Source organism: Lactuca sativa, chromosome 5 (genome assembly GCF_002870075.4).
Source record: "Lactuca sativa cultivar Salinas chromosome 5, Lsat_Salinas_v11, whole genome shotgun sequence".
NCBI lineage: Eukaryota > Viridiplantae > Streptophyta > Magnoliopsida > Asterales > Asteraceae > Lactuca > Lactuca sativa.
Window position 1 is genome coordinate 104,327,137 of NC_056627.2, and position 24,276 is coordinate 104,351,412.

A 24,276-nucleotide genomic window follows, 5' to 3' on the forward strand; every position below is an offset into this window, starting at 1 on the left:
CACCGGATTCCCACTCGGTTACTGAGTCAAAAGACACACAAAGTCACACCAAGCAACTTCCAAATGAAGGCCTCATCTGAAAGTAATTGCCCTAGTTATCTCGGAACTATGGATCCGATAATCTTTCTGATCCAACCGACCATAGCTAACTGTCAAACCTGAAACCACCAAATCCAACTCTAATAGTGAATGCTACATGACCAAGTGTAGTCTTATTTCACGACCGACACCAAAATGACCCACCACTCCCTTAATTCCAAGAATGTTGCGGCCTTCCCACAGTCTTACAAACTTACCTACTCTGGTCTAATCCACCAGAAGAAACAAACAAACCAATCATAGATTTTCCATGCCTTCACCGCTACACAAGGACCGGTGACTGCTACAGGTCACCCGCAGTCTTACGACACCATCACCCTACCTAGTGAATGATACGGGCCACCCCACAGTCTTAAAACACTCCAACACTATCTGCCAAACCAGTAAATGTTATGGGATACCCCACAGTCTTACAACACTCCTATTGTGCCATGGCCACTTCCCATGGTCTTACTGTTCATCTACTAATCCATCCATACTCACCTTGAGTCAAATACACACCAGACTACTCCCAATCAGGTGTTCAGGTCATGCTTCAAACACCAAAGCCTTAATCTTACAAGAAAAGGCAGTGTGGCTCTAACACAACCCTCAACCTAGATCCATCTATATGCCTGCTATATATCACCAGGAAGACACCAACCAATTGTTGGAAGTTTCCCAAACTCCCACTTATACAATCCTCATTCCATATGGGTACTTGATTCGGCTTCCCTCCCAACAGAAATGGGAAACTCATCCTGTTTCACGTCTGATCCAGCTTCAAAAAATTTGAACGATTCTCCCCCACTTGGATTCGTTCAGGCTCTCCCAGCCCACAAAATTTGATCGATTCCCAATACATCTTACCTCATTATGATTGAACCGCTGACAAGTTGCGCTTACCAATACTAGTGTTCCATCACTAGCCAAACCCAATGTAACATCCGCAATTTCAGGTATTATATTTATTCATTTTTATTTCGAGTTTTGTGAGAGGACTCGGCGAGTTGGTGCGTAGACTCGCCGAGTAGAGACGCGATTTCTCACCCGGATTAATGACCGGACTCGACGAGTCGCATTGGTGGACTCGGTGAGTCCGCGCTGTTTAATGAAACCCTAATTTCTCGGGTTTGGGGCCTATTTAAAGGGCCTTATGGCCGTCATTTGTGCTCACCAACCCCCAGAGCGAAACCCTAGTGAGCTTGAGCGTTTGGAGTGAGAGATGGAGCCATTGTTGACCTTGGTGGTGTTGCATAGCAAGGGAAAGGAAGCTATAGCCAAGAGGAAGCAAGAGGGTTAACTTCCTGAAGATCTGAGGTCCAGAACATCACGTTTGAGGTACTATTTTTGAACCATTTTTTGTTGAGGTGATGTTCATGTTGATTTAGGGCTTATTGAGCCCTTTTGTGACTAGATCTAGTGCTCCCATGGTCCCTTAAGTGAGTGAGGTTCTGGATCAGGACCCATGGAGGTCCAGAGTGCCTCTTTGTCCAATCTTTATATGATTCTATGGAGGTTTTGCTTTGGGATCATTATGTTTGAGGTTAAAACACCATTTATGAGTCAATAGGTGTGATATGAGCACCAAGACATAAACTTTACGTGATAAATAAGTTTGGAAAGACTGGATCTATGAGTTAGTGGAACATATCTGACCTCAGAAGGTCGTTTGGGGTTGTGCATGGAATGCACTCGTCGAGTCCATTGGCATACTCGACGACTTTGAGCGAGTGGTTCCGTGTTTTCAAACCAGGGGTTGAGGAACCGAGTTGGGTGAGTGACTCGGTGAGTCGGAAGGGGATTCAGAGGAATCGGGTCCCCGAAGGGACTTGGCGAGTCCACGCCAGACTCGGCGAGTTGGGTTGACCGTTGACCGTTGACCAGAGTAGACCGATGTTGACTTGATAGAGTTAGTCAACCCTAGTTTGGAAAGTGTTAATTAGAAATGTATTTGTGTTATAGGAGGACTATAGCTCGGGTGATCGAGCACTAGTGATTTCAGGGATTTACGAGTTACCGAGATACGCGAGGTGAGTCTTCTCACTATACTTTACCTTGAGTAGGTAATCAGAGTTATGTGATACAGTGTTGTATGCTATATATGTTTTATGTGTTGCACTGCATTATTCTATGTGATTTATGTTGTGCATGCTATAGAGTTAGAACCGGAAGGTTCACAGAGATAGAGCCTGAGGGTTCATAGAGTTGGGTGCACGGACCCAAAGAGTTATAGCCTCGAGTGGCTAATATGTGTTATATATATGGTATTTTGGGGAACTCACTAAGCTTTGTGCTTACAGTGTTTGGTGTTATTTATTTAAGGTACTAGTGAGGATCGTGGGAAGGCGTCGGCCTGATCAGTACACACACGGGATTTTTATGTTACGAGATCTTGGGATTTTTATATGCTATGGATTTGAGTTTCAAACAATGATGTTTTTATGAATACTAAATGAATTATGTTTTTATAAAATGCGAAAAATTGTTTTGAAATTTACGGTGTTACAAGTTGGTATCAGAGCCTTGGTTTGAGGGATTCGAGTACACCTTCGGGCGTATTTGAACTCAAACTGAGGATTTGAGAAATATTTTCAAAAAGAGTAAGAGATTTTTGGAAAACGCAGAGCAGAGTCGTGTGTACGATCAGTCAGCGCCCAAACGGTGATTTCCCAAGATACCTTTATGTTATATGCTTATGATATTGATATGATGTATTCTCATGCTAGAGTGGGCTAGGTACTCCTATTAGGACTAGAGTGGCCTGATTTGTGATGCCTTAGCCGAGGGAGAGGTGAGCTGGTATGAGATGCTTGAGAGTGACTAGGTAGCGGCGAGGAGCTTATGAGAGATCTGTTAGAGAAACGATTTTGCATAATAGAGAACTTGGGACTTGGGATCCTAGGAGGAGGACTTGGGTTGTATACTGACGCGGTGTGGAAGGTAGTATTGGGCCTGTACTAATGGAAACACCGGGACGGTATACAGTTCGAGTAAGAATCTTCGGGATGCCGGGAAACAAGGAGGGACGAGTTATCGAGTGCGAGTATGCTCGAGTGAGTTTCTAATATATCGTATGTTGTTTTTCAGAGGTAGATCATGGTGAGGACACGTCATGCGCCAGAGAGTAGCGAGACTAGTGATGAGGAGATCCACCGAATCATCCATGAGGAGGTGGCTGTGGCCATCAGGGCAGAGATACCAGAGATGTTCGGGTCTATCAAGACCACGCTGATTGAGAATTTTGACGAGCTTTATGCCACTCTTTTTGAGGCTACTGTTGCGGCGGCCACTGCAGCCATTGCTGCTGCTAGGCCGCAAGGGGGTGACTCGTTGTTGTTCAGGAAGTTCAGCAACACGAAGCCACCTGAGTTTGACGGGACGCAGGACCTGATTGCGGCGATGAGATGGGTATCTGACATTGAGGGGTGTTTCTACACATGCTCGTGCTCGGAGCACTTGAGGGTTCGGTTTGCGCTGAACCAGCTTCGCTTGGGGGCGAAGGATTGGTGGAAGTTCACGACAGCACACTTTTCTCCAGCAGAGCTTGCTGTGGTGACCTGGGAGAGGTTCACCACCATGTTTTGTGATGAGTACGTTCCCCCGGTGGAACGAGATCGGTTGGCACAGGAGTTTTTGACCCTCAAGCAGGGTACAGAGTCCGTTACGGTTATCACCAGGATGTTTCATGAGAGGGAGATGTTCTGCCCTGAGCACGTGTCTACTGAGCAGGCACGTATGAGCCGTTATTTGAGTATTTTGCGGAGAGATATTTGGGAGTTCGTGGCGAACTCCTCGTACCGGACATTTTCCGAGCTTCAGGCAAATGCCCGGAAGAGGGAGATTGAGCTAGAGACTCAGGCTAGGGAGGAGGCGGAGTCTCAAGGGAGGGATCAGCGACTGGCACAGTTCCATCCGGCAACCAAGCGGGCCAAGCCCGCTGATCCCAAAGCAGGGAGCCAGAAGGGCCGCACTTGTGGAAAGTGCGGCAAGGGTCATGATGGAGTTTGTAGAGCTGGGTCTTGCTACAAGTGTGGCAAGGAGGGGAATATGGCCAAGGACTGCCCCAAGGGGTTTGCAGTGTGTTTCCACAGCAACCAGACCGGACACTGGAAGGCCGAGTGTCCGCTGCTGCGAGGGTCAGCACAAGGAGCTTCTCAGGGAACTGCCCCTGCTGCGATTAGAGCTTCGGATAGTCAGTTGGTGAAGACCGAGACGCCAAAGGCTCGGGGGAGAGCCTTTCAGTTGACTGTGGAGGAGGTCCGCGCAGCGCCCGATGTCGTGGCTGGTATGTATTCTTTCATGTATTTATTTTAATGTTTGAGGTTTTGTGCTTATTTTATGCTATGCGTAGGTACTTTTCTTGTGAGTTCTGTACCTTCTTTGGTGTTATTTGACTCGGGTGCGAGTCGATCTTTTGTATCGTTGGCTTTTAGTCAGCACATCAGTATTAGTCGGGAGGCGTTGAGTCGACCTCTGAGAGTCTCCATCGCCGATGAGAGAGTAGTGTATGCCACGGAGGTGATTCGAGGGTGTGTACTCGAGATCTTCGGTGTAGAGTTTCCTATTGATTTGGTCCCGATTGCGATGGGGGGACGTCTGTGTCATCGTAGGCATGGATTAGTTGAGCAGATTTGGAGCCGTTATCGATTGTGAGCGGCAGCTGGTGACTATACGAGACCCAAGTGGGGGAGTTCTTACGGTGTACGGCGAGGGTACCCATCCCGATTCAGCGTTTTGTTCGGCTGCTAGGGCGAGACAGAGCCTACAGCAGGGCTGTAGTGGTTTTGTAGCATATGTGGTGGATACGAGAGTTGGTACAGTGAGACCGAGTTCGGTTGAGGAGGTTCCGATAGTGCGGGAATTCCCGGATGTCTTCCCCGAGGAATTACCGGGTGTGCCTCCCGAGAGGCGGGTTGAGTTTCGCATTGACTTGATTCCGGGGGCAGCTCCTATTGCCAAGGCGCCATATCGCCTTGCACCTCCAGAGATGCAGGAGCTATCCTCGCAGCTTCAGGAGCTGCTGGGGAAGGGGTTTATTCGGCCGAGTAGCTCGCCGTGGGGAGCACCGATCCTTTTTGTGAGGAAGAAGGATGGTTCGCACCGAATGTGCATAGATTATCGAGAGCTGAACAAGTTGACGGTCAAGAACTGTTATCCTTTGCCGAGGATCGATGATTTGTTCGATCAGCTGCAGGGAGCATCTTGGTTTTCCAAGATTGATCTGAGATCTGGATATCATCAGATAAGGGTGCGCGAGGAGGATATCCAGAAGACTGCATTCCGGACTCATAATGGGCATTACGAGTTCGTGGTGATGCCTTTCGGGCTCACTAATGCTCCTGTAACGTTCATGGATCTCATGAACAGGGTATGCAGACCGATGTTGGATCGTTCAGTGATTGTGTTCATTGACGACATATTGGTATATTCGAGGTCCAGGGAGCAGCATGAGGAGCATTTGTGAGAAATCCTCAGTGTGCTGAGATCGGAGATGCTTTATGCCAAATTCTCCAAGTGCGATTTTTGGTTACGAGAGGTGTAATTCCTTGGTCACCTCATTAACCAAAAGGGGATTTTGGTCGATCCGGCCAAGATCGAGGCGGTGTTGAGATGGGAGGTGCCGAAATCTCCTTCCGAGATCAGGAGTTTTCTAGGGTTGGCCGGCTATTATCGGAGGTTCATCAGGGATTTCTCCAAGATTGCTGTTCCTCTCACCAGGTTGACCTAGAAGGGTGTGGTGTTCAGCTGGGGTCCAGAGCAGTAGGCCTCATTTGAGACTCTTCGCCATAGATTGTGCGAAGCCCCGGTGTTGACTCTTCCAGGTGGAATGGAGGACTTCGTGGTGTATTGTGACGCATCGATATCTGGGTTGGGTGTGGTGTTGTTGCAGAGGGGGCATGTGATCGCGTACGCATCGAGGCAGCTGAAGCCTCACGAGGCAAGGTATCCCACCCACGATCTAGAGTTGGGGGTTGTAGTGTTCGCCCTCAAGATTTGGCGCCATTACCTGTATGGGGTTTGGTGTACGATATACACGGACCAAAAGGGTTTGAAGTATTTGATGGATCAGCCAAACCTGAACATGCGTCAGAGAAGATGGTTGGATGTAGTAAAGGATTATGATTGTAAGATCCTTTACCACCTGGGCAAGGCTAATGTGGTAGCCGACGCCTTGAGTCGTAGGGCAGAGAGCGCCCCGATTCAAGATATTTATATGAGATTGATGGTGATGACTCCGGTATTGGACACCATCAGAGGGGCTCAGGCTGAGTGTGACAACCCGAAATTTCCATTTTTGTACGAACATTATCAATTCAATAGAAGCTAGACCAGTTACAGTGAATTTCAGACTTTTCCGAATAAGTTTGAGTATATTAGGGTTTACGTTTAAGGAGATATCAGGAGAGTGGATGCACTTGGGTTAGTGAAACTCGAGTATTTCAAAACTTCATAATATTAGAGTTCATTTCCAGAATAAAAATATTTTCGGCAAAAAATATCTCAGGACTATAAATAGAATTCTGAACCAAATTCATTCATTATTCGCATTTCCAACTAGAGAAAAGCCATTTTCTCTCTCACGGATCTTCGGGTTTTCATCCCAAATCGTGAGTAGACTTCTCTAGTTGTCTTTAATTGCTTATTATGTGCTTAATAACATAGATTACATATCAAATCTGTGAGATTCGGGATTTTACCGCCCAAGAACGTTCTTGGAGAGTAAACTCCAATATGAAGCTCAAATGCTACCTAGTCTTTTCCCCATGATAAGTGATAGACTTAGGCTTATTTATAAGTGTATTTAAGACTAGAAAATAATCAAAAACACCAAGATCTAGGTGTTCACGGCCCAAGAAGTTCTTGGACCGTGAACTCCAAAATCAAGGGCCAAAGAGTGTATTAATCACTCCTAAAGCCTTGGACATTAAACCCTATTTAATCCTAACTAATTTGTGGACTTTAAAACATCAAATACACCTCCCCAAAGTGATTTTACGGCCCTAGTAATGTTCTAGGGCCGTGAACATCAATAAAGGGCACCAAAGTGTGCCTAGGGTCTTCATTTGCCTTAAACAATTGCCTAGAACATATCCTATGTGAGTATAGGACTTGAAAGCATCAAAAACATCATTACAAGGGAGTTTACGGCCGTAAACTCCAAAGGAATTGGCCTTGGGGCCGTAAACTCTTCAAAGGAGTGTTTCTATGCCCTAAACCCTTCCAAGAATCAAACCACCAAATAGAACTTATTCTAGAAATCAAGTAGCACTTCAAAGCAAATTATATCAACATGTTTGAGAGCTTACGGCCGTAAACTCAAGGGTTTACGACCGTAAACTCCTTATGTGGGGTTTATTGAAGAGTAAACACATATACAAGGTCCTTAAGAACTATAAGCTCCTTTAGCCTTGTCCCCAACAACTCAGATGCAACCCTTAAGACTTAAAACACCTATACAAGGTGTTTACATGTTCAAGAGTGTCCCAACTAAATTTATTAGTTATTATTTGGCTAATTAGTTATATACATGTTCATTATATGATAACTAGGCTCGTGCGTGTGTACAAGTCTCCATTTGCCACCTAAAACAGTATCCGACACTCCATCCAATCCACTCACCACATGTGAGTTCATACCCCTTTAATTAACCTTTGAATTACTTTTAAATGTTTTAAATGCTTTTATGGGGGGGGGGGATACAAGTTGAATATTTATAGTTATTACATCAATCACATATGATTAATAACTATAAAACCAATGATTTTAATACTGTTCACACGGTTTATCAAACTATTTTACTTCAAACTCTTTTACAAACTCTTTTACGTATCAAATACTTTTACTTAAACTTTGTTACACTTATTATAAATTGCATGCCCGTATATGTACAGTTATATAAGTAATGTTTAAAAGACTTAGGAAGGCTATCCACCCTGTTCCCTTTTCCTCGATTTGGATGTGGTCTGATAGGATATCGGGTACTCGTCCGAAGGTCGTTTAAATAATGATTATAAATCATGTGTACACATATAGACATAAAACTGCTTCCATATTCATGCGCACTAGTTACATCATTAATAGACTACCATCGGGGTAGCACAGAATCATACTTATATTGTTGATAGATCAATGAGTCATTTCATTCATGAGTCAATACTTATTACTATGAGAACATATACGTTACATTACTATGAGTACATATACAACTATACTAGATAGAGAACATATACAACTATACTAGAGAAAGAACGTATACAACTACACTAGATAGAGAACATATACAACTATACTAGAGAAAGAACATATACAACTATACTAGAAGGAGAACATATACAACTATACTAGAGAAAGAACATATACAACTATACTAGAAGGAGAACATATACAACTATACTAGAGAAAGAACATATACAACTATACTAGAACAGTTCATTACATTACATATACAAGAATACGTTAATTATTGTGATATGAATCGGAGCATGACTTAAATGTCATGGACCGAGTTGTAGCTAGAGTCTCTTGAAGGGAGAGCGTGAGTTTGCGTATAGATCTATACTGGATTAACTATCCTACACCTTGCTACTAGCTACAGCCGGACCTACGGGTCTGCGGGTGCCAAACGCCATTCTGTTTTACGACCATTCGTATGTCGTTGTTACCAGTCAATAGTATGGTACAGTTAATCACATGATACCTTAATATAAATCCGGTTTAAGGTAGTTAGTACAGCAGTAGTTCTTATAATACAACACTATAGTACTACACACTACTAGAAAAAAGGCCTTTTACGACGCTCATTGCGCGTCGTAAAACGCTCAGACGACGCGCAAATGCGCGTCAAGGAAGGCCCTGTCATAAAGAGAGATGAAGCGCTTTTGCGCGTCGTCTGTAGACGACGCGCATTTACGACGCGCATTTATGACACGCATTTACGACGCGCGGTTATGACACGCAATCCGTATCAAGGAAGGCTCTGTCATAAAGGAAGACGACACGCATTTGCGTGTCGTAAGCTTACGACGCGCGTGTTTATGACACGCAATGCGTATCAAGGAAGCACCAGTCAAGAAAGGCCATGTCATAAATGAAGACGACACACATTTTTGCGTATCGTAATTTTAATTTTTTTTTTTAAAAAAATATATTTATATATTTATTATTTTATAAATTAAATTTGCATTTAATCTCTTATAATAGAAATAAAATACCATATACAAAAAATACAATCCATTGCATAATATAAAATAAAATACCATATACAAAAAATACAATCCATTGCATTTAATTTGTATGTATAACAAAGACACATGTGTTAAACTTGTTACCATTAACATCTAATCGTATGGACTCGAGTGTTAAACTTGTTACCATTAATATATGATTCATAAGTCCTTTCAACAAGATTGTTACCTGCATAAATGAAAACAAATAGGAACATTAACAGCCCAGCATGCTCAAGCCTCATCAATACAACAAAGGAGACAAAAGTAATGTAATAAGCCAAACATTAAAACCAAACATTAATATAAGAGATGGGAAATCTTTTACCTGAATATAACTAGCACCAAACAAACCACCATTTCCAAGCTGGAATTGAGTCCGATGCAATGTGACTAAAAAAACACAAATCACTCTCAAATTTCACTTACCCCTTTCACTTTCACATAACACCAACCAACCTACTTATAAGTTGCTAATTATCTGTAAATAAATGTGAGTACTGAGTACATTGCTATAACGGGTAAAGAAATGCAAAAACTTAAATAAATTTCATTGCCCATATTTATAAACTTGAAACAGTTTTTTACCTTGAGAACGTGGGAGAAACCTGATTGGTAAATGGAATAGCGTGCTATCTCACAAAGATCACATGAACTCAACTTCCAGACCTGTATTCCTCCACCAAGGGTTCCTTTGTGAGATGGATTTGTAAGGGGTCATAAGTAGATGTATCCAAAAGATTGCCTTAAGATATTATTGGAATCACTTCCATAATATTTTTAACTACATCTAATTTTTACTTAGAAAAACAATCCATACTCAAATTCCTCAAGATAGAAAGTATGCATATACAAACAAACATCAAGGCAAAGAGTGAGTAACTTGGAGTTGAATGTATAACATATGCAATATTGCAATTCTAAGGCAAAGCCCAAACTAGAAATCCTTTAACAAGGAACAAAAACAACATTCTTAAGTTGCCAGTGGCTTAAGCTTATTATTAGAAACAAGAAACGACAACATGATATTTGTGGTAAAAATTCAACAACCTTGGCTTATGTATTTTCTACATAAAAGAGTACGACAGTGAAATCTACAACAAGGACCAAATGGTAAAACAGAAACAGGACTTGGACTAGGAGTTTGCATAGAATGCTCTGCCATGCTGTCTTCCATACCCATCTGATTATTATTATTATTATTATTATTATTATTATTATTATTATTATTATTATTATTATTATTATTATTATTCGCAAGAACAGGATTTGGGTTTCCAAAAACTGTGGAGGGGGTTGTGAAAGACGGCTTGGTGGGACCAGATGTGGTGAATGAAAACATGGAAGATCCGGTTGATGCGGTTGTATTAGATGATGCACCAAATGTGATAGGTGGAGTTGTGGCTGCAGATGATGCCCCAAATGAGAATACTGAAGAGTTTGGGGGTTGCCAAGAAGAACCAAATATGCTAGTGGTGGAGGTGGACCCACTAGTGGAATTACCGGATTTTCCCTCTGAAGAGCTGATGTCAAAAGTAGGAGCAGAAGATTCAAATAGAGAACAACTTGAAGAAAACTGGAAGGGAACAACCTGAGTAATAGGAGTAGATGTCGGTGTGTTTGACTGAGAACCACTGGCGGCAGTAAAGAAAGACCCCTTCGATTGAGCAATGGTGGTGGAAGTGGTGGCTGGAAAACAGAACCTTAATTAACAAAATAAAATCGATTTAAAATTTAAAGAAACTAGAAAATACAAATAGTTAAAAAGACTAGAGAAGTACCTGCCATAGATACAATTTTGATATTCCTTGTTTTTTATATGTTATGCATAACTCAGAAGGGAGTATCTCCAAAGGGAATTCTAACAATCACAATTTTCCACTTCCTAATAAAACCATCCTCATTAAATACATGTCCATGAGCTTCCTGTGCTTCAAGGGTAGTTTCGTCCCAAAATGCTACATATCATACCTGCATACACCTTTCTATGAGTATGCGGACATTAGAATTAAGGATTTATAAATTAATAGTGACAATATCACCATAATCAAAAGGATTCCCAACCACAGAAGCTGCAACAAGTCCACTACTATGAGGCATGAGCCATATCCATCATCAGAAAATCACCAACAGCAGCTGCAATATTTTTCAAGTGCAACGATCATACATGTCATTATTATATAAGAAAGAAAAAAATCAATATTATATTAATATAAAAATATTATATTTTTTTGGAAACAAAAAAAGAAAGAACACCAGTAAAATCATCAAGACGATAAGGCATAGATTCAAAATATATGGCCTTTACCAAGAATAATTTCAGCAGCCTTGTCCAGGCTCCACCAATCAGCAGCCTTGTCATGGCCTTTACCAAGAATAATTTCAGGTGACATGTATTCTACTGTTCCACATAAAGAATTTGATCTTGCATTTTCATCAAACTCTTTTGCTAGCCCAAAATCCGTAAGCAATGCCTAAATAAATAAACTCACATGTTTAATAAAAGAACTGTGTGTGTTTGTGAGAGAGAAAACAAAAAAAAGTACATGTCCATCCACATCAAGTAGTATATTTTCAGGCTTAAGATCCCTATGCATTATCCCATTTGCATGAAGGTGAGAAACAGCTGAAACAATCTCTGCAGCATAAATACGTGCCAAATCCTCTCTGAAACAATCATAATCATAAATTCTTAATCAGTTTATTTTATTTTTAAAGTAACAAAAACAAATAAATAAATAAAACTCACCGAAACAGTCCATGATGATATAGCTGGAAAAAAAGATGTCCACCATTCACAAAGTCCAAAACGAGGTAAAGTCGATATTTTGTCTGAAGATTAAAAGAGTGAGCATAGACAGATACAAAAAGGGTAGTTTTGGAATTTAGAAAAAAAAGTACCTGGAAAGAGTAACGAAGCTGGACAATAAAGGGATGATCAATCTTTGTCAAGATATCTTTCTCTACTTTCATATACTCAGCATGATTTTTCTCCACAGTCTTATCTTTTCTCACAACTTTCATTACATATATTTCCAAACTATCTCTCTTTCTTACTTGATACACTTTACCAAAAGCCCCTTGCCCCACAACTTTCATGACTTCAAAATCTTCAAGCCCTATGGTTTTCACCTTACAACCATTTTCAGAATCTTCTTCTTCAATCTCTTTATCTATCACATCACTGAAATCCTCCAATGATTCATCCGTTTCACATATGGTTAACTTCCTTAGATTCAGCAAGTGGCTTACACATGACGTGGGACCCACTAAAGAATGTGAACGGCTGTAAATGACCACAGGGTCATCGCTTGGAATTTCAGAATTGCCAGCTGGCAGTGGGAGAGGACCAAATGTATCAGAAAAGTCCAATTCAAGAGTATCTGATGTTTCATTGGGAGGGTTTTTTGGGAATTGGAAATAGTTCTTGGAGGATTTGAATGGCTTGTTTTCAATTAAAGCAGTTAATTGAGAAGAAACCATTGTGGAAATTGGAAAACAGAAAGGAGTGTTTTGTTTGCGTTTGTATTAGTATTACAGACTATGGATGGAAAGATACTAAGATTCGAGCTGATGAAAGGCTTCTACCAATGGCTTTAATTAGAAGGAAGTTCAAGTAAACAATTGGATTTTCAAAGAAATTTGAGAGAATGTTGATTTATGTGTGTGTTGGAATCACCAAAAAAGATTCATGGAAAGCATTAAATCTAAGAAAGAATACGACCTGTGAGGTTCAAGAAAACCCCATCCGTTTACCTTCAATCACCAAAGACCACCACTTCTTCATTCTTCTTCCTTCGATCTGTCCAAACCCCAAAGGTCCTCCGATTTCTACCGATGACGGAGTCTAAGAAGCCAAGGAAGGCTCACCGGGAACCAATAATTTCCTCCTCATCATCATGAATAGATCGATCATCCTGATCTACCAGCCGTTACTTGTCCTACTCCATCGGACTAGTTGAGTCACCTCCCTACATGTAATCTGCAGGCGACAAGGAAGAACAGCCAAGGAGACCACCGGAGCACCTCCCCCCCCCCCCCAAGTTGTGGCAGACAAGAGAAGCGTCGCTGCTTCTCCCTTCTCTTTTTGTCAAATCGATCCCGCACCAGAGGTGCTTCCCCTTTCTCGATTGATTTCCATCATCGAGCCACCATGGCTGCTTGCGTTCCCATCTTCCTTTCTCGATAGATGAACCACGACCACCGGACCAAAACTCCCGCTACCTTCGTCATTCTAATTCCCCTTTTTCTTTTTATCTGTGGGGAATAAGAAACGAACGAGAATTAATATTTGGATTCTAATATTGAGACTTGAGAGTATAATACTTAATTAGGGCTTTTTCTTAAAATTTCAACATCGAGTGGGGAATAAGGAAACTATTGGCGAGTATTCTCAATAACAGCAGAGAGATGAAGAAGGTGAAATTACAGCAACGATGAAGTAGATGAATGGAAATCAGAAGCCCTTTTTCTTGATTGAGATGATGAAGTCGAGAGATGGAGATGAAATCGTAACCTTCGATCTTTGATTGAGAAGTTGCACAACAGTGTGAGGAGAATGAAAGATGCGTGAAAATGCTTAGGGTAGGGAGGGTAGCGGGCTTTTCTAATTTTTTGGCTTTTCTTTTCCCGCTTGTAACTAAGGAACGCGCGTTCATTAAAATTATAAAGCGACACATATAGAGGGCGCGCATTTAAGGTACAGCGCCCTCCGTGTTTTTAATTTTTTTTCTTTTGACACTAATTTAAAGGCACGCAATAATGTGTGACCTAAATCCTTAAATTTTCTGAAGAGATGACACTTTTTTAATGTCACTCTCGTTTGCGTAACATATATTAATGAGTGTCGTAATTTGCGCGTCGTAAAAGGCTATTTTTCTAGTAGTGACAATAATTTACCCATTACATATATTTAGTGATTATGTCACTTAAACATTAATGTACAAACTATATTTTGTTAATGATAGTTACACTTGGGAAATTACACACTTTTACAACAAACGAACAAACAAAACAGTTAAGCCTTGGTAGAAGGCTACTTTAATAGAAAATATAGGTTTTTCTGATAGATTCAAACTTTTAAAAACATATGCATACATTTTACAAACTTACACTTGATACATGTTCAAACGTTTTGATGACAAACACCGACACTAAAATACTTATGAACTCACCAGCTTAATGCTGATAAACTCTTTCAAAATAACTTGTATTCTCAGGTCGACAGTAGACAGGTACCGAGGCCAGCTTTTGAGAAGATGGAGTGCATCCAAGACTCATCTTATTATTTTGATTTACATTATTTTTGGTGTCTATAACTGTTCAGAACATGCTTGTATTAAAATTATATATTTAATGCAATTGATGATGTTGTATGCTTGTTTACTTTTACTGTGTTGCGATACTTTACATGACGTCCTCCTCCCCAGAACGTTTCCGCCGTACTTGGTTTTGGGGTGTGACAGATTGGTATCAGAGCATTGTTTATAGTGAATTAAGTATATCAACCCATAAAAGATATACTAAACTATAAACCCATTTGGGATTAAAGCACTCTGACCAAGAGTCTATACTTTAAATATTAAAATATTTAATTAAGTATACTAGTCTGCATTCATACTAAAATCAGTGTCATGATTACAAGAACAAAAGTATTACGATTGTTAAATATCACAAGTGAGCTCGGGGATGTATGGTTAGTCCTGGGAATGGCATAGCCTGTGTCACAACTGAAAATTTTGAGCTATGTAATCTATACATTCAAGTTAATATGAATCAAAAACTTCAATCAAATACATTATGCAAGTACCACAAATAGTCAGCAAACAATTGGAGACCCTAGAAGTTCTTGTTAAGTCTATTTTAGACTAGAACTTCCTTATTGGATCCAAACGGACCAATAAGCTTCCAATTTGACTAACATGGGCTTAGAACCCTAATTGGGCTCTAATTGGACCCACACTTATTTATTTTAACATTTTGGGCCATATTGGGCCTAGAATTAAATAAATTAAAAGCCTTGATACATGAATAACCTAAACTAGTCCAATAAAAATATAAAAATCCTACTACATTCTTTTAGACTAAAAACATACCTAAGGCTAACTCTAATATTGGGCTTAGGAGCAAAAGGCCCAAATTTCTTTTTTTTTCCTCCATGTTTCGGCCCAATACCCAAGCCCAAGAGGATTTGAAGATAGTTGACTTAAGTGTGCCACCTCACTATTACCCATAGGACTTCCATGCATTATTTCCCATTCTTCCATGCATATCACTTCAAGATCACATCTCTTCTTCTCTCCTCTCTCACTCTCGGCCATACACACCTACACACACCAAAAATCTCTCAAACACTCTCTAGATCACTCAAGAACAACTCTCCCTCTCCACTCAAAAATCTCGAGTTCTAGGAAGCATTCAAGAAGAAATCTCCACAAAATTCTTCATCTAAGGTAAGATTATGCATAGATCTATGGTTTAAATTCTCTTGTTATCAAAATCCTTTCCTAACCTATGCAAAAATCATGATCTTACACCCTAGAACCATCTCAAAACTCAAGATCTTCATCAAAGGGAGCCAAGGCCAAAAACACTTCATTTTTCCTTCCATTCTTCCTTGCAAAACCGAATCAACACCCCAAGGTGAGATTCATACCCCTATTTTCTGTTTTTATGAGTTTTGTGGGGGGGGGGAGGAATACAAGTGAAAGTGTAGATCTATATGTGTTTGTATGCCTTGTATGATTTCCATGCTTATATGTATGCTTTTATGTGTTTTAATGTTGGATCTAGCCTTAAAACCCATCAAAACCGAGACATATCTTGTGTTAAATGATTTTAGCTTCAAATATATTTCTAAACACAAAGTGTTTCAAGAAAAATGGCTAAGTGGTTTAGTAATAATTTTCTTTGGGTTAAAAACACAAATTTTGGGCCTAAAATGTGAAAAATACAAAAATAAGGGCCCAAATTGACATTTCACAGATTCTAATGGATGAAGTGTGCCAAAACAGTTTCAATAAAACTATTTCTGGAATTACACTTAATTAGAGGACTAAAAACATGAATTTCAAGCTTAATGGGCTAAAAATGAAAATTTCGGCCCAATAAGGCCCATTATGCGAATTTTTCTGTTTTGGAGGGCCAAAACTGTTACTTTCAGTAAAACAGTGGACTATAAGTGTTCCAATTCCTTTTCAAAGGTTTAAAATGCTTTTTAAATTTAAAAAGGGACCAAAGTTGCAAAAAATTTTCTATTTGGGCCAAAATTGTCAAATTTGCGAAAAGAAGGGATTAAAACCAAGAAAACTGCATTTTCAGGGTCTTAAGCTGTTTTCTATGGAAAATATGCTGGGAAATGATTATTTCAATAATTTTTGGTGTTAAAATGTCAAGAAAATTGATTTAAATACCAAACCGGAAAATATTTTAAATAAAGGGTTGAAAAGGTAAATTTTACAAAAGAGGAGGGGCTGAAAACAGAAAATTTCCAAGACTAATTCTATACATGCAATATGATCAAATAATGGTGCTACTACTATCGACAAAATACAATACACTACAATACCAAAAGTCGTTGTCAAACGAATTGGTTCGGTCTCGAACCAATGGAAATCCGAAACCACAAATACAACGATACTATGATACTACAATACTATGATTCATACAATTAACGATTCGGAATACATTATACATGTGCACAGACGTCTACGCACTATCTTTGGGCCCCACAAGTGTAAAATCTTGTTCGTTGAGCCTAGCTAGCCCGACGACCTGATCTTAAGGCCCAAAGACTTCATCTTACGAGGTGCTGGGTTTTACTATCCCGACACAACGTAACCGGACTTTCAATGGCTGTAGACTACTGGTCCCCAAGGGTCCTTTAGTGTCGCTAGTAAAGTCTGCCTTTTTGCGAGGCGGGTCTGGGACCCCTCGTACCTTTTATCCCTAACCGACTAATGGAGTCGTCGAGGCCTTCGTGTCCTCCTTCTCTTCGGATGTGGGACAACAGGACGGTTGGATAGCGTGACTAGTACGGACGACGCCTTCGGGATCGTTGGTATTGCTATAGACTAGTCGTTTGTGTAACGCGTGTCTGTGGCGGATAGTCATGCTCATCAATGATCCAATGTCGTCTGGAATAACAACTTCATGCGTTGCAATGGTCACAAGTAATTTTCATGGAATTCAAAGAATCAGGAAGACATCGGGTTTTCCTAGGGTTTTCAATACATACAAATTCGGAACACATACGATTTCAATAAACAATATTTTACAAGTATAGAAAACAAACAGGCATACTTATGGATCTTCACACCTTTTTGACTATACTATTTTCAGAAAATATCGGATTTTCTGGTGGTTTTCAAACGATACGAAGCATTGTTTTCAAATACAGCTTATGAACTCACCAACATTTTATATGTTGACGTTTTTCAAAATACTTGTATTCTCAGGGAACCAGTGAATCAAGGTAAACCATATTCAGTGACGGTTGCAGTTTATTTTTGTACGAATTGAACAAATTAATTTTTGGGGAATGTAATGTTTAAACAATGTATGATATGTAAACACTACTGGTTGTACTATGTTGATGAATGGTGACGAATGTTGTTATGTTTCATATATATTCAATGTTATGGTATTCAATTAAGTCACGACAGCCCCCGGACGTTTCCGCCGTCTGGTTCGGGGGTGTGACAGGTTGGTATCAGAGCTTTGTTTATAGTGAACTAGCATGTCAAACCATACATTGATATGCAACTATAAACCAAAAAGAGGGACTAACATAACTCTGAACAGAACAAGTAAATAAAACACACTTGCTTGCATTAGGAATAAAGATCCAACGCTGAATCAAACACAATAACGCTGGTATCTCGGTTAATTCGGGACTGTTCTTAGTAATACCAAGGAGTGAATGTAGCCTGATCAACTACATTCTCTCCAAGGTAAAATTAACACACGTCTTGATGAGATCGGGATAGCCAGGGAACCTAACACTATACCTTTTATCACCCAAAAAGAGAATGTTTGCTTAGTATGTATAATAGACATAGCATCCTAGGATGATGTAGCATATTTACGTACTCGCGCAGACAACATGGCTGGCTTTCATCACCCGGGAGACCCCTACTTCCCTAATCAGGGAAACAACGGGTGGCTAGAGGAGGAGGAGCCTGAGGAAGAGCCTGAAGAAGAACCTGAGGAGGACCCCGAAGAGGAACCTGACGGGGAACCGGAGGCAGAAGTCGAGGGCGAGCCTGCCGAACCCGAAGAAGACGAAGAACCTTTCGGAGAGGAGCTCGATGACAGCGAAGGGGGTGATTCGGACGCAGAGTCCGAGGTCATCGACCCCCCTTACCCGATCAGGGTGCCTGCTTATCGTGTGGGACCCACTGGACCTACCCCTCCTTGGGGCATTGATCTTTGGAGATGGAGCAGACATCAGGGACAGCGACCCCCGTTTGGCATGTCACGTGAGTTCTTTGACTTGAGGGACGGAGGACCGGCCGACCGAGCCCTACCGGTCATGGTGAGACGATTACGGGACACCGGCGACCTTGCTCAGGACACTACTGATCAAGTACGCCAGTTGTGGACTAGAGTCGAGCGTGCGGAACAGGAGACGCGTGACGTCCTCCGAGAGTTTCACATGAGGCAGGTAAGGTGGGAATCTCGACTTCAGGATGCAGAACGCTTGGTGGCTCGTCTTCAGGGAGCATCCACATCTTTAGCACCACCTCCTGACGCAGCTCATCGCGGTTAGGAATAGACTTATCGTAGTAGATTATTAGGAACTATGTTATGTACTCCGGCTCTATGTTTAAGTGACTACACTACTCATGGAGCCGTTATGCTGTCGGATTAGTGTTACTTATGTATGCTCTTACGAGCAAATTTTCTTGTACTAAATGCGGATAATATTAATAAACTATTGTGTGTTTTGCTAAATTATTCTCAGTTGTTAGGTGTTGAGACATTATGATTGTATGCTTGATGATAGTAACGTTTAGGTTCGTACCATACCCCTAGTTAGTAGAGTCGCCACCTCACAGAAACCACGTACACTCAACATCTTTCCGTTTCATGACAGAAAGATGCCTCGCCCAGCTACTCGCGGAAATCCTGAACCAATCCCGCCCGAAGTTGACTCCACTGCTTTCCAGGCAGCCGTGTCTGCTGCGGTCACAGCAGCTATGGCACAACTTCACCGAGGAAACAATGGAGGAGGCAATGGTCAAGGCTCCGGAAGTTCGAACAATGGGACGAACCAAGGACTCACTAAAACGTGCACCTACAAGGATTTTGCGAACGCTAAACCCCGAACTTTCAACGGTACCGGAGGAGTGATCGCCCTAAAGCGATGGATCGAGAAGGTAGAGTCGGTATTCGAGATATGCGAGTGCCCCGAGCAGATGAAAGTGAAGTTCGCGGCCTGCACTTTTGTGGACCAAGCACTCACTTGGTGGAATGGTCATGTAGAAGCTATGACACTCCCTGTCGCCAACTCTATTCCCTGGGCAGAAATGAAAGAGATGTTGACGGCTGAGTACTGCCCCCGAGGCGAAATACAGAAGATGGAGCAGGAACTATGGAATCTCACGGTGCAGAATGGGAACATCGATGCTTACATATCGAGATTCAGCGAGCTATCTCTGTTGTGCCCGGGTATGATCACATCAGAGGGAAAGAAGATTGAACGATTCATTTGGGGACTGACATCCCCCATTCAAGGGAATGTGATAGCTGCGAACCCTGAAACTTTTGACAGTGCGAAGAGATTGGCAAAGAGGCTATATGATCATAACCACAAAAAGGGCGAGAAACCGGTAGAAACTGAGAAGAAGAAGGAGAGTGATGGTAAGAAAGGATGGAACAACAAGAGGAAGGGGCGTCAGGGTCCCGAGACCTCTAAAAAGCAGCAAACGATGGCAGTTCACGCTGTCACCGCGCCGGTACCAGTCACATCACATGCTCCAGCCTCAGCTGCTTCAAATGCTTCAAGACCCTACTCCGGCGCTCTTCCTAGTTGCAATAAGTGCGGCCTCCACCATCACGGCGAATGCAGGGAACTCCATTGCACCAGTTGCAACTGAAGGGGACACACTGCAAGGTTCTGCAGGACTTATCCTTCTCAGAACCAGAGTCATAGAAACAACCAAAACAACAACAATAACCACCGCAATACCAACAACGCCAATGCCGGCAGCAACAATGCAGGGCCTAGCCACACCTGTTTTGGGTGTGGAAGGACGGGACATTTCCGTCGAGATTGCCCTAACAACAACAACTCAGGAAACAGAGGAGCAGGAAGAATGCTGACTATGGGTCAGAGTGATGCAGTTCAGGACCCCGCAGTTGTGACCGGTACGTTCCTCCTAAACCACACTTATGCGTGCATCTTATTTGATACTGGAGCGGAGCGAAGTTTCGTGAGCGAGAAGTTTAAACATTTACTAAAACAACAACCCCAGAAGCTAAACGAAACCTATACGGTGGAAATGGCCAATGGGAAAACCGAATCCACTAGGGAGATCTATGTCGGATGTACCCTAACCCTCAACCAACACGTCTTACGAATAGATCTGATGCCAGTGTCAATTAGGAGTTTCGATGTGATTATCGGCATGGATTGGTTAAGCCCCCACCATGCTGAGATTATGTGCCACGAGAAGGCCGTTCGCCTTCGTCTCCCGAATCACGAAACCCTAGTAATTTACGGAGACAAACCTAGCACGAATCTTCGTCTTATCTCGTGCATCAAAGCACAAAAACATCTGCGAAAGAACAACTTAGCGTTCTTGGCCCACATAGTGGACAAGGCCAAAGAAGAAATTAACATCCAAGACATTCCGGTAGCGTGTGAATTCCCGGACGTGTTTCCTGAAGACCTTCCGGGAGTACCCCCAGAGAGACAGGTTGAGTTCCGAATCGACCTAGTTCCAGGAGCAACTCCTCTCGCTAAATCACCATATCGGTTGGCACCTGCTGAAATGCAGGAATTGTCCAGCCAACTCGGTGAGCTTCTGGACAAGGGATTTATCCGACCTAGCTACTCGCCATGGGGAGCCCCGGTGCTCTTTGTCAAAAAGAAGGACGGATCTTTCAGAATGTGCATCGACTACAGAGAGTTGAATAAACTCACTGTCAAAAACCGCTACCCACTCCCGCGAATCGATGATCTATTCGACCAGCTCCAAGGAGCTAGCTATTTTTCTAAAATAGATTTACGGTCTGGATATCACCAACTCAAAGTCCGAGAAGAAGATATTCCTAAAACCGCTTTTCGAACCCGCTACGGACATTATGAATTCGTTGTAATGCCCTTCGGTCTAACAAATGCACCTGCCGCATTTATGGACCTAATGAATCGAATCTGTCGACCGTTCCTGGACAACTTCGTCATTGTGTTTATCGATGACATCCTCGTCTATTCTCGAAGCAAAGAGGAGCATGGCCAACATCTCCGGCAAGTCCTAGAGACGCTGCGATCGGAAAAACTTTACGCCAAACTCTCTAAGTGTGAGTTTTGGCTACGGAGCGTGAATTTTCTAGGTCACGTAGTTAGCCAAGATGGAATTCATGTGGATCCCTCTAAGGTCAAAGCTGTGGAAGGATGGGCAACTCCGACTACGCCCACAGAAATTCGTCAGTTCTTAGGCCTAGCAGGCTACTATAGGAGATTCATCCAAAACTTCTCTAAAATCGCCAAGCCACTTACCTTGCTTACACAAAAGAGCGTGCCATTCAAGTGGACAGACCGACAAGAAATTGCGTTTCGAGCCTTGAAGCAAGCTCTTTGTAGTGCTCCTGTGCTATCGCTACCCGAAGGAACGGAAGATTTTGTAGTATACTGTGACGCGTCAAATCAAGGCTTAGGTTGCGTTCTCATGCAACGTGGAAGAGTGATAGCATATGCGTCCCGTCAACTAAAGATGCACGAAGTAAATTACACAACCCATGACCTAGAACTGGGAGCTGTGGTCTTCGCCCTAAAAATTTGGAGGCACTACCTGTACGGTACAAGGTGCACCATTTTCACGGACCACAAGAGCCTCCAGCACATCTTGAATCAAAAGGAGCTGAACATGAGACAGCGGCGATGGGTGGAATTATTAAATGACTATGAATGCGAGATCAAGTACCACCCAGGCAAGGCCAACGTGGTAGCTGACGCATTAAGTCGGAAGGAGTACACAAATCGCTGTACGAAAACACACTCGATAACCATTCAGTCTCATCTGGCCACTCAAATTGCATCAGTCCAGTCAGAGGCTATGAAGGCGGAAAATAAAACTAGCGAGGCATTACGCGGAATGGAGAAGAACCTGGAAGTCAAAGAGAATGGGGTATACTACTTCATGAACCGTATTTGGGTTCCAAAAATCGGAGGATTCAGGGAGACCATTATGAAGGAAGCCCACAAGACACGATACTCCATTCATCCTGGTTCGGACAAGATGTATTTGGACATTAAGCAGCACTATTGGTGGCCTAACATGAAGGCGGAAATCGCAACTTATGTTAGTAAGTGCCTTACGTGTGCCAAAGTGAAAGTGGAGTACCAGAAACCTTCCGGATTGTTACAACAACCGGCAATCCCTGAGTGGAAATGGGAGGGGATTTCTATGGACTTCGTGACCAAGCTACCCAAGACGTCGGACGGATTGGACACCATATGGGTAATAATCGACCGACTGACGAAATCTGCCCATTTCCTGCCAATCAAAGAGTCCTACAAGATGGAGAGGCTGACGCGTTTGTACCTACGAGAGATTGTAAGACTTCATGGAGTGCCAAAATCTATCATCTCGGATAGGGACAGTAGGTTCACGTCACGCTTTTGGCAGTCGCTCCACAAGGCCATGGGAACTCATCTTGATATGAGCACCGCGTATCACCCACAAACGGATGGTCAAAGCGAACGAACCATTCAGACGCTTGAAGACATGCTTCGTGCATGCGTGATAGACTTCGGAAAGTCTTGGGATACCCACCTACCGTTGATCGAGTTTTCATATAACAATAGTTATCATTCGAGCATTAAGGTGGCTCCTTTCAAAGCACTGTACGGGCGTAAATGTAGATCACCGTTATGTTGGGCTGAAGTAGGTGACACCCAGCTAGCAAGAACACATACGTCGGATAGGGCAATGACAGGACCGGAAATCATTCGCGAGACCACAGAAAAGATTGTCCAGATCAAAGCTCGATTACAAGCATCGCGTGACCGGCAAAAGAGCTATGCTGATAAACAGGGAAAGCCCTTAGAATTCCAGGTCGGTGATCGAGTATTGTTAAAGGTCTCACCCTGGAAAAGGGTTATACGTTTCGGAAAACGGGGAAAGCTGAACCCGCGATACATTGGACCTTTCGAAATCGTCGCCCGAATAGGTCCAGTAGCATACAGACTACAACTACCCACGGAGCTAAACGGTGTACACCCCGTGTTTCATGTTTCTAATCTGAAAAAGTGCCTATCAGATGAAACCCTTGTCATTCCTCTTGACGAAATCGAAATCAACGAGAATCTCCTGTTCGTCGAGGAGCCAATCGAAATCATGGACAGGGAGGTGAAGCGTACTAAGCAGAGTCGCATCCCGATCGTGAAGGTACGGTGGAACGCAAGGCGTGGGCCAGAATTCACGTGGGAACGCGAAGATCAAATGAAGCAGAAGTACCCTCACCTATTTTAGCATTCTCAAATCTAGCTTTCAAACAGAATTTCGGGACGAAATTCCCTCTAACGGGGGGATGATGTCACAACTGAAAATTTTGAGCTATGTAATCTATACATTCAAGTTAATATGAATCAAAAACTTCAATCAAATACATTATGCAAGTACCACAAATAGTCAGCAAACAATTGGAGACCCTAGAAGTTCTTGTTAAGTCTATTTTAGACTAGAACTTCCTTATTGGATCCAAACGGACCAATAAGCTTCCAATTTGACTAACATGGGCTTAG

General features: G+C 42.2%; 1 protein-coding gene across 1 annotated transcript; it reads right to left on the reverse strand.

The window, feature by feature from the left end:
- Positions 1-11,648: 11,648 nt before the first annotated feature.
- Positions 11,649-12,916, reverse strand: LOC128126218 (serine/threonine-protein kinase AtPK2/AtPK19-like). Its single transcript, XM_052763984.1, has 3 exons — positions 12,207-12,916; positions 12,055-12,137; positions 11,649-11,972 (listed from the first exon to the last, which is right to left on the reverse strand). The coding sequence occupies exons 1-3, from the start codon at positions 12,786-12,788 to the stop codon at positions 11,780-11,782; spliced, it is 858 nt and encodes a 285-aa protein (XP_052619944.1). The 5' UTR covers positions 12,789-12,916; the 3' UTR covers positions 11,649-11,779.
- Positions 12,917-24,276: the final 11,360 nt, after the last annotated feature.

Bases quoted from the DNA above. Each gene is read 5' to 3' on its own strand.
- LOC128126218 (XM_052763984.1), bottom strand. From the start codon at position 12,788: ATGGTTTCTTCTCAATTAACTGCTTTAATTGAAAACAAGCCATTCAAA. The intron at 12,138-12,206 runs GTACTTTTTTTT...TTTAATCTTCAG, and splicing joins AGCTTCGTTACTCTTTCCAG to ACAAAATATCGACTTTACCT. The intron at 11,973-12,054 runs GTGAGTTTTATT...TGATTGTTTCAG, and splicing joins TATCATCATGGACTGTTTCG to AGAGGATTTGGCACGTATTT.